The sequence below is a fragment of the Nomascus leucogenys genome, chromosome 1a, assembly GCF_006542625.1.
Source record: "Nomascus leucogenys isolate Asia chromosome 1a, Asia_NLE_v1, whole genome shotgun sequence".
Classification (NCBI taxonomy): Eukaryota; Metazoa; Chordata; class Mammalia; order Primates; family Hylobatidae; genus Nomascus; species Nomascus leucogenys.
The window spans coordinates 105,093,022-105,111,883 of NC_044381.1; the positions used below are offsets into that span (position 1 = coordinate 105,093,022).

Sequence of the window (18,862 nt, forward strand, 5' to 3'; positions counted from 1 at the left end):
TACAAAAATTAACTCGAGATGGACTAAAGACTTATATGTAAAACCCCAAACTATAAAAACCCTAGAATAAAATCTAGGCAATACCTTTTGGAACATAGGCATGGGCAAAGATCTCATGACAAAAATGTCAAAAGCAATTGCAACAAAAGCAAAAATTGACAAATGGGAGCTAATTAATCTAAAGAGCTTCTGCATAGCCAAAAAAAAAAAAATACCTATCATCCAAGCCAACCTACAAAATGGAAGAAAATTTTTGCTTATGCTTTTAGGGTATGCTATAAAATATAAGAAGTGGACAAAAGGACAAGAGTGATCAACATTTTGCTGAATATACTGTGGACTAAAGGGCAGATAAAATAAATAAAAGCATTCAAATTATATATAAATTCATACTTAACACATTCAAGCATTACAACTGTCAATTACTTTTAATTCCAGAAGTAATTTTATAAAATACATTAAGAATATAATATCTTGATTGCCTGAGTTGGGTCACAACTCAGAGAAGTACTGTGTCATGTATACCTCAAATCTTACCACATACTCATTACTAGCTCATGTCTGGGATTGCTGCTCTACCCTCTAATGGATATGTGTGCACTGAAGATGTCTGGATGAGGACACTAATTATAGAAGGCAGAGGTGCCTCAATAAATTAAGGCCTTCCCTAAGAATCCCGAGAAATACATAGATTTTGTCTTAAAACCTTGTGTGAGATATTTCCTTTTCAGGCACAGATATATCAAGTTTTTTTTTTATTTCTATGTTTATATTGATATGCCTTCTACATAGTTAATAAAGAGGGGAAAAGAGAAAGAAAAATATTCAGAGCATAATTTGTTAAAAAGAAATGTATCATTCAACATAAGAAAATCAATTAATATGATATACTACATTAATAGAATAAAGGATAAAAATCACATGACTATCTTAATAGATGTAGAAAAAGCATTAGTCACAATTCAGCACCCTTTCATGATAACTCTCTCAACAAACTAGGAATGGTAGGAAATTACCTTAAAGTAATAAAAGCCTATATGTAATTCCCACAGATAATATTATATTCAGTGTGAAAAGCAAAAAGGTTTTCCTATAAGGTCTGGAATATGGAAAGGATGCCTGCTTTCACCACTTCTTTTCAACACAGTACTGTTAGTCCCAGCCAGAGTAATTTGGCAAGAAAAAAGAATAGCAGGCGTTAAAACTGGAAAGGAACTAGTGAAACTGTCCCTGTCTGCAGAACATATGATCTTATTTATAGTAAGCCCTTAAAACTCTATGAAAAAATACTTCAGGAAAATTGCAGGATACAAAATAAATGTGCAAAAACCAGTCCTGTTTGTACTATTAACAACAAATTATCTAAAAATAAAATTTGAAAAACCATCACATTTACAATAACACCAAAAAAATAAAATACCTGGGAATAAGCTTAACTACAGAAGCAAAAGGCTCGTATACTAAAAACTACAAAATATTGGTGAAGGAGGTGAAACAGGACACAAACAAATGAAAAGACTCACATTTTATGGATTGGAAGACTTAATATTGTTAAAATGTCCATACTGCCCAAAGTGATCTACAGATTCAATGCAATCTTGTTTAATATTCCAATGGTATTTTTTACAGAAATAGAAAAAAATTCTAAAATTCATATGGAACCACAAAAACCATAAATAGCCAAATCAATCTTGAGGATGAAGAACAAAGCAGGAGGTAGCACACTAGCTGATTGCAAATTGTATTACAAAGCTATAGTAATCAAAACAGTAGAGCACTGGCATAAAGACGGACAAATAGACAAATGGAGCAGAATAGAAAGCCCAGAAACCAATCCACAAATATATGTTTGACAAGTGGGTTAAGAAAACACAATGGGGAAAAGATAGTCTCCCAGACAAAGACAAGAAGTGTTGGAAATATTGGATATCCATGTGCAAAAAAAATTTAAATCAGATCCCTAACTTATACGATACACCAAAAGCAACTCAAAATGGACTAAAGGCTTAAATATAAGACCTGAAATTATAAAACTACTATAAGAAAACATAGAAGAAGGGATTTATTCTACTGATCTTGGGAATGATTTCATAGATATAACACAACAAGCATAGAAAACAACAACAAAAATAAACAAGTGGGACCACATCCAAAAAAAAAAAGGTTCTGCAAAGAAAAAAAAATAGAGTGAAAAGACAGCCTATTAAGTGGGAGAAAAAAATGCAAACCATATATCCAATTGAGATAAATTTCAAAATATTTAAGGAAATCCCAAAACTCAATAGCAAAAAGAAAACAAACAAACAACAAATAACCTGATTCAAAAATGGGATAAAGATTTGAGCAGACATTCTCCAAAGAAGACACACAAATGGCTAAATATATGAACACACGCTCAGTGTTACAAATCATAAAGGAAATGCAAATCAAAATCACAGTAAGATACCAACTCACACCTGTCAGGATGACTGCTACTTTTAAAGAAAGACAGTAAGGGTCAGCAAGGATGTGAAGAAATTGGAAGCTTTGTGCAATGCAAACTGGTGCAGCTGCAATGGAAAACAATATAGAGGTTCCTCAAAATATTAAAACTGTGTCTACCATATGACCCAGTAATCCTACTTCCAGGACTGCTTATTTTTCCAAAAGAAATGAAATCAGGATCCCAAAGATATATTAGGATTCCTATATTCACTGCAGCTCTGTTCACTATAGTCAAGAGGTGCACACAACCTAAATGTGCATCAACTGATGAATGAATACAGAAAATGTGGTATGTACATATAATGGAATATTATTTGGCCTTAAAAAATAAGCAAAGTCTGCAATATGTGACAAAATAGATGAGCCTTCAGAACATTATGCTAAGTGAAATGAGCCAGAAAGACAAATATTGCATGATCGCATTTATATAAGGTAGCTAAAGTAGAATCACAGATTCAAATAAAGTAGATTCACAGAATCATAGAATCAAAGGGTGGAAATGTGGCTATCAGGGGTTGAGTGCGGAGGGAAATGAGGAGTTACTAATCAACAGGCATAAAGTTTAAGCCAAGCAAGAAGAATAAGCTCTAGAGATCCGTGGTACAACACTGTAATTATAGTCAACAATAATATACTGTGCACTTAAAACTTTAGAAGCATACATTTCATGTTCAGTTCTTACTGCAATTAATAAAATAAAATTTTAAAACCATGTTTTAAAAAATAAATGTGCCAAGGAGAGGGATTTAGTTCCAAGTTTTGCATGCAGTTAGAAGAAGCCAATTTACTGAACTGAATTACAAAGCCATAAAAAAGCGTTTTACCTGAATGAAATGACAATTTTAAACTACAGACCTCGTAGTAGGTGTCACTACTTATTGACTTACCATAAATACTTAATGCTGCTTAGTACTGTTATCACAGATCTAATTTCAACAAGAGCCAATTCAAGCCTAACTATTCAACGAGGTACATTTCTTATCAGGGATTTCAGACATTCAGAGCAGATCGTTGCCACGTTCTAGGACAATGCGGCTGCATGATAAAGGAGGTATTTATTTTCTGAATAATACTATAATGGAATACATACAGAAGAACTAAATAGGTTACTACACAAAATGGAATATTGCTTAAGGAAATATTAAAAAGCAATAAAACCTTCTTAATACTACTTTTAAATGAAGCATAAAACATTGGATCACCTCTGAATTCACTTCCTCTCTGTCAATATTTTATTTCTCGAAGCTACTGAAAATACAGCTTTCAAATTCTAGTTCTGGTATTTTCAATACAGATTTTGGTACCATCACATTTCTCTTTTTTATCTGATTAATGAGCTACTGAAATATCCTTGTAGAGCAAAAACAAAAAATACCATTTATTTTCAAGATAGAATTATTTTATGTTTTCCAAGTTCTTAATGTCTATATGTATTGATCTGCCTATTTAACTCTCCAATGACTTGAAAGTTAGACCCATATTATATATGCTTTTTTTATTAAAAAACAAAACAAAACAAAAAAACAAGATCTCTCACTCTGTCGTTCAGTCTGGAGTGCAGTGGCGTGATCAGAGCTCACTGCAGCCTGGACTTGGCAGGCTCCAGTGACTCTCCTGCCGCAGCCTCCCAAGTAGCTGGGATGACAGGCATGCACCACCACATCTGGATACTTTTTAAATTTTTTTTTTCATAGAAATGATGTCTCACTATATTGCCCAGGCTGGTCTCAAACTCTTGGCCTTCAGCAATCCTCCTGCCTCTGCCTCCCAAAGCAGAGATGGGGATTACAGGTGTAAGCCACCATTGTCCAGCCTACATATTCTTTTTTTTTTTTTTTTTTTTTTTTTGACACGGAGTCTCTCTCTGTCTCCCAGGCTGGAGTGCAGTGGCACAATCTCAGCTCACTGCAAGCTCCGCCTCCCGGGTTCACGCCATTCTCCTGCCTCAGCCTCTCCGAGTAGCTGGGACTACAGGCCCCCGCCACCACGCCCGGCTAATTTTTTGTATTTTTAGGAGAGAGGGAGTTTCACCGTGTTAGCCAGGATGGTCTCAATCTCCTGGCCTCATGATCCGCCCACCTCAGCCTCCCAAAGTGCTGGGATTACAGGCGTGAGCCACTGGGCCAGGCCCTACGTATTCTTTAACTGTGGATCTGTATGCATACAATAATGCTTTATTAAACTTGTATTCATATCTAACATTTTGCTTAAACACACAATGGTTAGTGTGCAGACCATGCATATTCACTGAATATTCCAGTTCCTTAAAATGTAATATAATATCTTTGTACAGTTCACAGTATCATAATTTTATAGGGCTATCACATCAGATTGCGTTTTACTGATGATTCCAAAATGAAAAAACAAACCCACAAGCATTACGGCTTTCTTCACATTGAACTAAGTTTAAATTTGAAAGACAATATGCAGTAAGACAGGACTTTATTAAGTATTCCTGATCAAGGGAATTAGAAAAACGTATTAAGAATAGAAGAAATGTAGTCTCTTTTCCTCCTTTTTCCCCTTCAAGACAATTGTCTTTGTATATTAAATCCCAGATAAATAAAGAACCCATATTACCTGCTTGCTTTTCCAATAGTTTTGTTTATGTCTTTCCTGTGGTGCCTAATATTTTCTCTCTTCACTTTGGACATAGGTATTTTAATTTGCACTTAATATGTGACAATCATTTTGAAGGATTCTCATCTACTGTTGCCTGTTAAATCAAGCTGTATAAAATTACCTCTATTTGGTCATTTCAGAACTACAAACATTTGCCAGTAAAACAAAGAAAATTGGTTTTGAAGAATTTTCTAAAAAGACACAACTCTACTACCCAGTAACGCTTCAACGGGAAGACTACAAATCCTACTTTTTCCTTTGTTGAGTACAATGTCATAATGCCAAATCAAAGTAAAAAACTTTAAGAGTAGCTTCTTAAAGTAAAAACGTAAAGAGTAGCTTCAATTGTCACACCTGTTTGTGACCAAAATCCAATACCTTGTTTCTTGATTATTTCCATGCTTGTGAAACCAAGGCAATAGGTCCCCAGAACATGAGGGCAAGGTTCCAATAAAAAAAATTCCTATGACACAGGGTGCCTATCAAAAATCAATACTGCTGACTAACTGCAGATTTATTGGATAGAACGTGATTGAAAATGCAATCCATAAATGATTATACAGTAGAATACAGCAACTAAAGCAGAATGACTAAAAGGACGTAGAAGGAAGAAATACCTTTGAAATATGAACTAAAGCATATTACTAAACAACTAGACATACCTATTTTCTTCAGCAACAGGAGTAGCAAGAAGAGTATGTTGTTATCAAGAAAAAAATAAATATAAAGGTGGCTCTTAAAAGAGACTTTGCAGAAGCTGGAAATTGAGGGAACAGCTGAAATTACTGTGATGCTTTGGAAATAGTTGCCACAACTGCAGACAAAAAGTACATGCTGCATCCAGATGTACAGTTAAACGTTGATGCTAATATATCCCTGATACTCGGCTTGTTCACTATTTTCCAGCGTACCAATCTTCTCTCCTGTTAGTCCCCATAACAATGGACTGGATACACAATCCCTGCAATATGGACTACCACATAGAGTCATTTTTTCCTGATCTAATTAAAAGCCCACATAAACCAATGTGGATGTTTTAAATCATGCCTAGTTGTGCTACACATGCCTCTGTAATATTAACAGTGGCCCCAAGGCTAAATTTAGCTACACTACATTATTAAATCCTATGAGTGAAGCTAACATCAGAAAATGTTTTGAAAGCATAAATATTTTAGCATGAAGATTTAACAAAAATGTATTTCACCATATCAGAATATCAGGGGGGAAAAACTCACTCATTTATGACTGAGCCAAAGGACAGCTGTTTGCATTTTGCCTTGTCTATAACTTGGAGATGTATCCTGTAAGTGTTTTTGGTGAGATAAAAAACACTTTCTATTTTCCTACTAAAATATTTTTAAAAATTGTATTTACCTGGCAGCGATTAGTATGCTTGGGCTTCAGACACAATAAGAGCATGTTTAGGTTTCTTCATTAAGAAAGTAAATATACAATATTCCAAAAAGGCTTTAGAAAATTCAGCAAAACTAACGTAATAAACATACTCAAACAGGCATAATAGTCATATAATTTACATTAAATGGATATACGATATTTTATATTTACTTATTTTGCCAACTATTGACAAAATTTTGGAATTTAGCTATGATTTAATATTACTTCTGAAACATATATATTAGTAGATAGATTCTACTTTTCACTAAATAAGAAAATGGAAAATTGATGAGCCAGATGATATTTTAGAAAGCCTCTTTGCTTTCTTCACAAAGGATATTTTCAGTACACCCACTACCACCACCATAACTAAAAGCCTACTATTTGCCAGGCACTATAAACATATAATTTAATTTTATCTTCACAATATCTGTAGTGAGGTACGAATCTGGGGAAACTAGTACTATAAATGCCTTACAGCTTGGAGAAAAACAGCGGCTAGGTATGCATCTTCTCTTAAGTTAGGATAAAATCTTCCTGACAGTGACTTTTTCTACCAGAAATACTGATAACACAAATATTTTCAAAGATTCATTCAAATATGTGCATTAGGTCCCGAAATAACTTGTCAGTTAATTTTTAAGAAATAATCATGTAAGACCCATGTATAAAAGGATAATAGCACAATCAGGTATTAATCTTCTCAAATTCTGTACGCCTGAACTTTGCTCGCATGGACCTTGGGGCTCAAGGGCAACTGTGTACTTAACGGGCTGCATCTACTCCTTTGTAGCAACCTCATTTCCTCTGTGTTTTGTTATTGTTGTTATTGTCATTATTTTGCTAAATTAATGTGAAATCTTATTGTGAGCATTCTCTTCCCATCATTATGTTACCTACCCTAAAACACCTCATAAACATGATTTAGCAGAAAGCAAATTCACAGAGTTGAAGGAATTGATCATACTACTCTACTGTAGAGAGAACCAGAATCCACACGCAGCTCTTGTTCAATAATGCTTCTTTAGGTAGAGTTGTTTAAGGTTCCATACGCACTGACATTAAGACTTGAATCTTAAATGGAGGTAGGCTGGATAGTGGATTAGTTCACTGAGTGACCAATGGTTTTGTTTTGGGGGGACTATTGGGTTTCCCAGGATGTGGGACTTCCACTGAGTCCAAAGCAAATTGGGATGGTTGCCCTGCCTAAAGATGACATTTTGACATAATCTATCCTAGTATTTGGAGTGAATAAGTATTATGACTGGCTACATGAACTTAAGAAAATAATATTTTGTATTTTATTGTATCTCCTTTGTTAGAGCCAGTAACCTATAAAAGCAAATTGTCAGTAAATGATCATGGAGCTATTCTAAGCCACAAGTTATACGTGGCTAGCTCAAAAACCATGAACAAATTGTAAAATGCATTTCTACCAACTGAATTATTGCCTATGATAATGCAATTCTTAGTATTTCACTAGACCAGTAAAACTCCGAAAAGAACCAAGTTGTGGTCTACAAATCCATTATCTAGCAACAGTTTGAAAACTAAAAATTAATTGTTCTTGGGAGCATAAAAATCCTATTACTTTATTTTAGCATATCCTTGACCCAATCTACTGAAACAAATATAAAATACATGGTCTGAACTTTTGCAAGATTTTCTAATGAATAACTATTTTAAATTTTTCAATTATAATTATAATCTAACAGCATATTAAAAATGATACATACTTAAAGTTAGAAAAATATAATCAATGAATATCCTAGATGTTTGCTAAAACACAGATTATTTGATATGGTCCAAAGTATTTGTATTGTGAGATGGCTTTTAGTGTTGCCTTTCATTTGACTAAGGCTATTTATAGTATCTGGATTATGATATCTTCTGGGAGAGTTACTAGTTTATGGGGTATGTTTATGTTAAGAACCCATAGTTTCAAGATACATTTGAATAAAGAAATAGAAAAATTTCATTGCTGGGACAACAAAATGCACAGATGTAAGGAGATCCCAGCAGCATGCCAACTTCCTTTTACGACAGTAATAGAATTTTTAAAAATCTGGGTCATCTTATTGCTCTAGACACTGCCTTAGGAAAACCAAAGTTGAAACCTCTTAATGACTACTGCTTCTGTTCGAGATTTGCTGCCTTATCATCATCTATATTTTTACATTTCTGAAGTAACATTAGTGAAAATAGGTCATATATGTGCTTGATTACCTTAGGAAATGACAGAGCACTGAAATGAAGAATCTGTTGAATGTCAGCAACCTTGCAAGTTTCTTCTATTTGCTAACAAACCATTATCAATTTCGTAAAAAATATTTTGTATTTATGTTAAACATTTGTTCTCCTAATAGGTTAGATATAAATATACCTAGAATATGAATCATTTCTATAGATTTTAGTGGGCAATACTAATATCTAACAGATGCAGTGACAAAAGTCATCCATAAAATGATCATGAACTTATTTCAAGATTAATCATCCACGATTGAAGCTATACGCTGTAGGCAGAATAATGCTCTCCCCAAAAGATGCCCATGTGTTATTATTTTTGAAAACAAAAATGTTTTCTTCATTTTTAAGAAGGCGAAAAATAAGTTTAGAGAAACTAACTATTAGTAACATCATAAAAAATTTCGGAACCAAAATTTAAACCTTAGACTTTTGAATGTTAAAACTTATGCAAAAGAGTTATAGGGAACATCTTATTCTCTATATCTACAATATTCTAATAACATTTGTTGTGTTCCATTATTGGCTGTAGTAGTAAACACTGTTGTTCAGATAACCTGGATTGTTATCTATGATAAAAAATTATTGGGCCGGGCGCGGTGGCTCACACTTGTAATCCCAGCACTTTGGGAGGCCGAGGCGGGCGGATCACGACGTCAGGAGATCGAGACCACGGTGAAACCCCGTCTCTACTAAAAACACAAAAAATTAGCCGGGCGTGGTGGCGGGCGCCTGTAGTCCCAGCTACTCAGGAGGCTGAGGCAGGAGAATAGCGTGAACCCAGGAGGCGGAGCTTGCAGTGAGCCGAGATCGCGCCACTGCACTCCAGCCTGGGCGACAGAGGAAGACTCTGTCTCAAAAAAAAAAAAAAAAAAAAACTATTAAAGCACCCATATTTCCAATATTTTAGACCATGAAAGGTGAAAAGTCCAATGTTTTTTCTTCCATTTCACATATTAGCTTTGCCCTCAGTGAAGAAGAAACTCAGGAAAAAAAATCCAAGAATAATGCACAAGTTCACTGACTTATCATTTATGTCCCTGCTATAATCTTTTGACCATGCTTTTAAAAATTCATGATGTATTACAGGAGTGATATCTGTCTCTCCCTAAAATTTCGTCTTACCTTCTTCCTTTAGAATTGCGTTCTTTGTATTTCCCCAAAGCTATGAATACAGGGCCATAAATGCTGTCAGTAGAGTCACTTATTTAATTTGAGTTCCCAGTGAAGAATAGGCTCTTTAACACATCTGACTCATTTTCTTGCTTTGATTTAGCATATATTATAAACTTATGTCTGAAATTTTAAGGAAAAGCAATCCTAAATATAAAGTCCACATTCAGTAATTTGGGAGTATTATAGACTGAATTGTGTCTTTCCCTCCAAATTCATATCCTGAATCCTGTTTCCCAGTGTGACTGTATTTGGAGATAGGGCTTTTACAGAGAGGTAACCAAGGATAAATGAGGTCCTAAGGATGAGACTCTAATCAAATACGGCTAGTGTCCATATTTGGGACACTAGAGGAAGGGACACTAGAGCCTTCTCTCTTTCTTTCCATGAATCCACAGAGGAAACGTTATATGAAGACACAGCAAGAAAGCAGCCATCTCCAAGCCAAGAAGAGAGCCTTCACCAGAAACCAACCCTGATGGCACCTTGATCTTAAACCTGTAGCCTCTAGACCTATGAGAATATAAATTTCTACTGTTTCAGTCACTCACTCTGTGGTGCTCTGCTATGGCAGCCCAAGCTGACTAACACAGGACATCATCATACATGTAACATCTATTTTCACAAACCTAAATAGTCCTTAGAAACTGTTACTGATGGTTAACTAGCATATCTAGATTCTAATAAATGATTCTCTTGATTATCTAGATGCTATGAAGATCATCTAAACACAACACGCTAGAGAAGTTCATATGGCTAAGGAAAATGGCTGATGTTAGTACTAAGGTGCAGTTTACAGCAAAATCTTTACTGCTACTTCCTCTTGCACTTACACCGGCTGTCTATGACCATAGGTGTAGCATATCACAAGAGAAATTGTTTTTGTATTTTGTTTCATGCCCACAGCTATCAAAATTTATATAACTAAAATATTTTCTTTTTCATAAGGCTTAAGTAAGTTAGTTAAATTCCTCTAAACATAAAGAAAACTATCATAAATAGATAACAGTATACAAAAGTTTTTATACTGAAATTCACAACAATTGCTGGACATTTATACTGTAACTTTCCTAAGAGCTATATAAAATAATAAAAAGAGATAATAGTTGCCTAACATAGGAAACAAAGACGTTTCTTGACCTCTGTCTTCTTCCATGAAAATTTATTGAGACAAAAAGAAAAAAAAAAGAGTAGAAGAGAAAGGAAAAAAAATTGAAGAACAAATGAGAGAGGGAGGGAGGAGAAAGATTTATATTTTCCCTCTATTTCTATAGCCAATAATACTTTTATGGCTTGGTTCCTTGAATTAAATCCCATTTAAAGATGATATCTTAATTAGATAATGTTTATAAATGCTAAGGTACACCAGACTAAATCGACTCACATAATTAGGCTAAATGAGCCACACCTATCCCTTTTTTTTTATACACTTCATAACCTCCCAAGCAGGTAAAAAATATGTTTTTCATCCTAACACAGATAACCCACTTAATTGTTATTTGCCTTTGAAGTTGTGAGACATCAAGTCATAAGTGCTTGAAACTGATTAAAATAAATAAAATTTGTTTTATCATAATTTCTATGTGTCCTAGTGTTGGTAACACACATAATATGAGAAATTTGAAATAATTTATACTCAGTTTTCCTAATTATGATAATTTCAAAATACATCTATATTACCATCTAAACTTATAAATTTTAACAGGCTTATTTTAATAAACTATGAGAAATACAGCTACATTAAGAATTTATCAATCAAGGAGTATATATTCATGGCAATTTGAATTTATGCTCCCAGGTTAAATATATATATAAATTTTAAAAATAATTTACCAATCAAGAGGTGAGTCCCTTTTTCATCCAAATACGAGTACAGAAACAACCAAAACAACTTCTAGACCCTCCTGAGCACTGTGTCAACTGGTTGGGTGCATGACAATAAATAAATAAGTCACTTTACCTTTTATAAAATTCTGTGAACTATCTTGATAAATTTTAAGACAGCTAAATTAGGTGTGATACATAATGACACTTCTGTGGCAGGAGGCATTTTCATAGCATGCCAAACAAGAAATTGGAGTCAACAAATTAATTAACACTTTCTCTGGCTGATATACAATTATGAGTTCCAACACAATACTATTTCACAGTAGGAAAGTTAAGAAACCACATCACTGGAATTCTACAGATGACATTGACTTTGTCATGACACCTAGACACTGCCTTTCAAAGCAGTTCTAGAAAATTAATTTCTATTCACAAATGGAATGGGCTCACGGAAACAGTAGGATAACAAGGACTGTATATTATTATCAACCAAAGTAATTATTTAAACTTGTTTAAAGTGTATACATTGCCAGGCCATGTGCCAGAATGTCTAATTCCGCAGGTATGGGATGGAGCCAGAAAACTTACTCCATGGTGTAACTGTTCTGCAGTAAGAACGTTTTAGAAATTTTTACTTCTAGTATGCGTTGTTTCCATCTTTACATCCTGTATCATTTGGGCGTTGTGCAAATCAGGTCCATAGACTGATTGCAATTAAAAAGTTGATGTGATTGTGGAGATGTTCCAATGGCATTCTGTCTCTACCAAAAGTTCATTGATTAGCCAATTATTTGACATTCATTGCAAGAAGAATTTCTAAAGTAAAGTAAGACTTTTATAAACATATTGGTTTACAGAGATTAACCAAACATATTACAATATTTATAATTTTCTCCTCTCAATAAGGTACACATTTTCCTTGACATTTTTGCAAACCAACAGTTTAAAATACAGTAATTTTACATACATCACTTAGAGATTCAAAACAGTAAGAATCACTAGGAGCAACTGACTTTCACATTGATTACAGCAATAGTAACTTATGCTCCTCTTCCACTATTAAAAGAGCAATGAAACATCTTGCATGCAATTATTCGTAGTTTACAGACTTATTTGCATGAGGATGTTCTAAGCTTAATTTATACCCTGTGTACTTTGAAAGCTACCTCAATTATTTCACCTATTTGAAATTCACAAATCCTTCCAACTATGAGCACCACCAGATGGAAAAATTTCTGAAGTGAACTCAGTTTGAATGTGTAAAGTATGAGGCATATGACATGTCTGATTACAGTTACTGAAGAGTTGAATAGGTACTAGCTTATATTTTTAAACTCACTTACTATAATTCTAATACTCATTTTGCAGTGAACATCAATCAAAAATTTTGTGAGATAATTTATAAAGGTGAATAATAGGTTTTTATGTTTGCCCAGTCTAGATACATATCAGCTGAAAAATAAAAAATGCCAACATAAAGCTGAAAGGTTAAATAAAATATCTCTAGTTACAGCACTCCTGTGCCCTCCATAGAACAGATATTCAAAGACTGTTTTCCAAGCCAAATTTTTTTTAATAATCACAGAAATAAAGTCATCCAGTTACTTTAAAAGATCTCAGGAATTCTATCACTTTTCCTAGTAATCTTCCCCTTTTGGCTTTAAGGTATGAAGTCCTTATTTATTCCTAAGAAAACACTCTGGCTGAGATTTAAGTTCAATTTCTCCATCTCTATGAAAACTAAGAAGAGCTGTCAGTCTCCTATTTAGAATAACTCTTCAAACATTGGAGTCAGTCTAGTCCCCATTTCTTATGAGCTGTGGGACCTTGGAAATGATAAAAATCACATCTACAACATAAAAATATTAAATATAATTTTATTGGTTATCTTTGTCTTTAAAGAATTTTTGCGTATGTCAATTTAGTTCATTCTCAAAACAATCCAGTGAGGATGCTTTAATTGCTGCAGGACAGTTCATTATGTGTCAGATGATAGAAAAAGACATGACAAGAAAAATCTACCTGTTTATGTTCCTATAGTTATAAAAATAAACTGAGATAAAAAACACTAAACATTTTAAAAATTAATAAGGCACTGCTAAAGTGCAAGCTGGTAACTTCAGTAATAATATATCCTGTTTTTTTTCTTCCTCATTCCATACTAATGCTTTTATTCATCCCATAGGCCATACTTTCATTTTATTTTTAATTTTCTCTGTATCTATATATTTCAAAAAAATTAAAGAAGCTAAGAAAAACAAAATTAGTTACAAGGCACAATATATTTCATGCCACAAAGAATAAAATAATTATAACCACTTCTTATAAGTTAACCTGTTTATTCTTGTTTCTCAATATCCAATTTCCCATTTTTTAAGTCAGACGAGATTAACTTTTATAAGTGCTAAGTCCACTAAGATTTTATATTTCTATTTTTTTCTGAAACATAATTTCCATCAACTTTTTTTTTTTTTTTTTTTTTAAAGACAGTCAGTTCACGCCATTTTCCTGCCTCAGCCTCCCGAGTAGCTGGGACTACAGGTGGCTGCCACCATGCCTGGCTAATGTTTTGTATTTCGAGACGAGGTTTCACTGTGTCAGCCAGGATGGTCTCAATCTCCTGACCTCGTGGATCCACCCACCTCGGCCTCCCAAAGTGCTGGGATTACAGGCATGAGCCACCGCGCCCGGCCTCCATCAACTATTTCTTATGATTATTGATAAAGTTTAATTTTCTCTCATGTTCTTGTACTTTAATGACTTTTAAATATATGAAATAGAGCATTCTCTAGTTTAAGACAATTTAAATCTTAGCCAAAATCAGTGTTCCTATCATTGCTGAACTATAGCAGGGTATGTTATACATGCAAACATATTACATGGCGTATGTTACAATGACATTTTACTGTGTCCATGTATGAAGCTTTTCAGATATCGCAGGATTTTTTGGGAATAAAGGTGCTTATTCCTACATACACCATAGAAATCATTTGTTCTTTAAAAAAGTTAAAGAGAGTTTTTAAAGATTAGTTGTAGATAAGATACATGTAACATACAGAGATAATTCCATACCTGTTTTATTGGACAGTCTAAATGACACCATCTTATCTGGAATATTACATACATTCCTCACTGAAGCAATGCAGCTATAATTAGCATAGTCCTGAGGTCGAAGATTCTTCAGTTTTAAGATCTTTGTTTCACCCTGAAAATGTAAAAAAAAAAAAAAAAAAAAGTCATTAGAAAAAGCCAACACAACCAGAATGAATGAAACATCACATTACATTATATTAAATCATATTATTATCAGAATATGACAGACTGCCTTTTTTTAAGGGAAATGCCCTATCTTTAAAATAAGTTATAAATGAACTAACTTAAAATAACACTGCATTTTAAAATAATACTGTAATATTAAGTATGCCTGGAGATAAAAGCTAACAGACTACAATGAAAATTCATAACATTTTCTTTGCAAACTAGCTTCCTCAGGGGAAAAGTCTATTTCTGGTGGTAGTTATGCAAATTATTATGCAAAGATCAGAACAGTGTACTTAATAATGGAGTGCATTCAACAAACACTACAATCTATTCAGACATCGACATGAGAAGACAAAAGAATCTGAAGAAGAGCCAACAAATGAAATACGGTTGTTAGAACAAAGTTAATTAAATCTAATGATAGATAATTAAATTTACAGACATAAATATTTTGTATATGGAGCAATAAGAGGTGACATATCTAAAACTGAAGGAAAGAAGCATTCATAAGTGTTTCTATATTATTATTGTTCTTGTTATTTCAGGTTCAAGAGCTTAAGGGCTAACTCTCCAGGTAAATCTGCACAAATGTAGATAGATGCAAATCAAGCAAGCGGCCAGGAGTATCTAACAAACTCTTGATGAACCAAGAAAGATTTTGTAAAAACATTGGATTGAAATTGTTGAAAGGAAAAAAAGAACAAACAACAAAATTTAGTCTCCTGCCCAATTCAAATTAGGTCCCCTGGGCTTTCTTTGCCTTCTAAAGTCATTAATGCATCATCTCGAAATAGGTCTTCTTGTCAATAACTTACTTATTTTTATAGCAAAACACTGTCTCAATGATTTTATAGTATTAGGAATACTATAAAAATTCAAAATGTTTATTTTTTCCAGATAACTTGTGTATGGAACAATGTGTTTCATCACTTTACCTGGATAACATTTGTCGAGTTCTAAAACTTGCAATACTTTCATATGTTATTGACGAGGACTGGAATACTTAGTGACTTACTACATAAAAACACTGCTGTTTATTTGCAAGAAAGCTTACCCAGAAATAGGCACACAGTTTTGCAAATGTGTCAAATGAATCTCTATTCTAGTGTGCATGGAATTGTGGCCATAAGTACTTTCATTAACTGTCCAAATTCAATCTTAAATCAGTCACTCCTTTAGCATTTTCCTCAGTGGTATAAAAAAAATCGACCTTTTAATTTTTTTTAGAAGAAAAACTGAATTTTTAACATACAAGAAAATATAAATATATCGATACAAATATACACAGAAATCTATATGTTTCTCGAGTTCACATATAAAACTATTCTCGTGTTACAGAATTCCCATACATGATATAAAATGCCTAGAAAGTGTGCTTAGCTAGAAAGAACAGCTGAAAAAAAATATGCTAGAATTAGTCAACTCAGATAATTTTTAAATAAAGTGATACATCTTACCTCTGCTAACTTTGTCACACTTATTGCTCAAATTTCTTTGCTTTTGTTTCTCAATACAACTAGTGTTATTCCATGGAATTCTACTTGTTCCATAGTTAACCTCACTTTGTAACATTTCATTAGGTGGCATTATCCTTGCTGATGAATTTCTACTACAAGCTCTATTTTCTTGCCTCACTCCCAAGTCTAAGCCCCATTTCCAGAATTCTCCCTTAAGTTTCAGATACACATAACAAATGTTTGTCAATATGTCCATTCTGATGCTTCAGACACATCTGAACTCAACATATCCTAAATTGAACTTCAAATATATTCCTTTAAGTCTACTCCTCCTTCTATAGTAATGGGAATTTACATCCGATTATAACTTCTTATTCATACATTCAGTATCTCTCTCTCTCAGCTAGATCCTTTTATTGATCTTTACTCATGTTCAATCCCAATTATTCTTTGTTTCTATTTTTAATCATAATGCTCTAAACCCTACAATCAACTAAAAAACTCATGATTGTACTTAGTGTAGCTTAAGAATGCAAGCAAGCCACAATGATTTACACTTTAAGCAATATTTTTTTCAGCTTTATTGAAGTATAATGGACAAAATAATTGTATACATTTAAGGTATACAACTGTATTTTGATATACATTGTAAAATAATCACAATTGAGCTAATTAACATATACATAACCTCACATGATTATTTTTATTCACTTGTTAAATATATGAAATCTAACTATGCCATCTCCTTGCAGACTTCTCCCCTTGCCAGTAAGTACCCAGACAGTAGAGATGATGTCTGTCTTGCTCTCAGCATTATATTCTGGGCACCTGACACAGGGCTTAGCAGAGAGGAGACAGTTTTTAAGTTAATACTTTTTCAGTTAATAGTACTGTAACTACCCAAGGTTTGCTTTATATATATTTATGTCTCCAGAATTTACTATTTGTTTGGCACTGTTATAAACGGAATATAATTAAATAAGTAAAATATAATCAGAGCTTAAATACACAGAGAAAAATTTGCTTACATTATTACACATAATCAATAGATATTTGTGCACATTGTAAAAAAGAAAGCGGGTCTGTTACTCTAATAACGATTTATCTAGATTACGCTTTTAGGTTTGGAAGGAAATTTGAACTGAAGACAAATTATCAGGACAAAACTCAAGACAAAACTTGAGCCATATCAAAAGAAATAAAACTTAAATGAAAATCAGTAGAATTACAACTGAAAAAACACATGGATATAGATACTGATGATACATAGGTACAAATACATGGAGTTACATATATATGATAAAATAATGAAACAATATATAATACATGCAATTACGTATTTATGTGTGTATATATTCACATGCACACTATATATGTGTATATATATATACATGTATATATATATACATATATATACGTATATATATACCTACATATATGTGTATATATGTGTGTGTATATATATATATATATATAAAACACACACACATAATTACCTCAAAAATAACAAACCTCTAATCATTCTGAAAGATTTATTGCATGTAGTCAATATTCTAAAAGCAACCATGGAGTGATAATGATTCTCAAATATAAACAAATAATGAACATTGTCATTTAGATGTATATTTAATAATAAAGTCTCTTTACTTACATAGAGTTAATTATACTCTGTCAGTACTTATTGTTTCTGTTTCCACTGACAAATTGTTTTTCAGTTTGCATTTTCTGAATAACACTTTTCCAACATTCCACTGAAATAGTACCTAGTAATTTCATTAATGATGATCTCTTGTTAAAATTTAATAAACCTTTCTTTTCTATGCTTCCATACTTCTCTGCTTATTTCTAACACTTCAGATTACCTTTACTACTGTAACAGCCCCTCATAGATAGGCAATTAATTACAGATATAATAATTTAGTCATTTCTTGGTTGTTTTACCATTGAATATTCTAGTTACTGAAGTCTGCAACCTTTTACTAATATATTCCCAGTGAAATCTGATCCATTATCATGGTTCCAATGAGCACTTATGTATAGATAACTGACAAATCTCTAGACAAAAAGAAAAAAAGCAAACTTACTAAAAATCACCAATAGTATTATAATTAATAAATTCCAGATTATCCTAATTTCTCTTGTCCTTGGAGTTGCAATGTTTGCTAGCATACATTATAGGACATACTTAAATTTTGGTCTATCCCACTCAACATTTTCCCCAAGAAGAAATGTAGTCTCTTATCCTTTTGGATCTCTTAAGATAATCTATCCTGCATTTCTCATTTTCTTTTCTTTTTTTTCAGGGGGTGGGCGGGATCAAGGTTTAAGGTCTAGAAAACCTTAAATTGTTCCCCTTCACTGAAAGGTCATTTCAAAAACCCTTAGTTTGTCATTTGAGA

The 18,862-nt window shown here is 33.1% G+C and overlaps 1 protein-coding gene across 3 annotated transcripts in view; it reads right to left on the reverse strand.

Annotated features, from left to right (window-relative positions):
* MDGA2 (MAM domain containing glycosylphosphatidylinositol anchor 2) overlaps positions 1-18,862 on the reverse strand; it is an 832,668-nt gene that overhangs the window by 259,625 nt on the left and 554,181 nt on the right. For all 3 annotated transcript variants that reach the window (XM_030813906.1, XM_003263751.4, XM_030813910.1), the window contains one exon: positions 14,818-14,950. In XM_030813906.1, the coding sequence (XP_030669766.1) occupies positions 14,818-14,950 (133 nt within the window). The remainder of the gene's footprint in view (positions 1-14,817; positions 14,951-18,862) is intronic.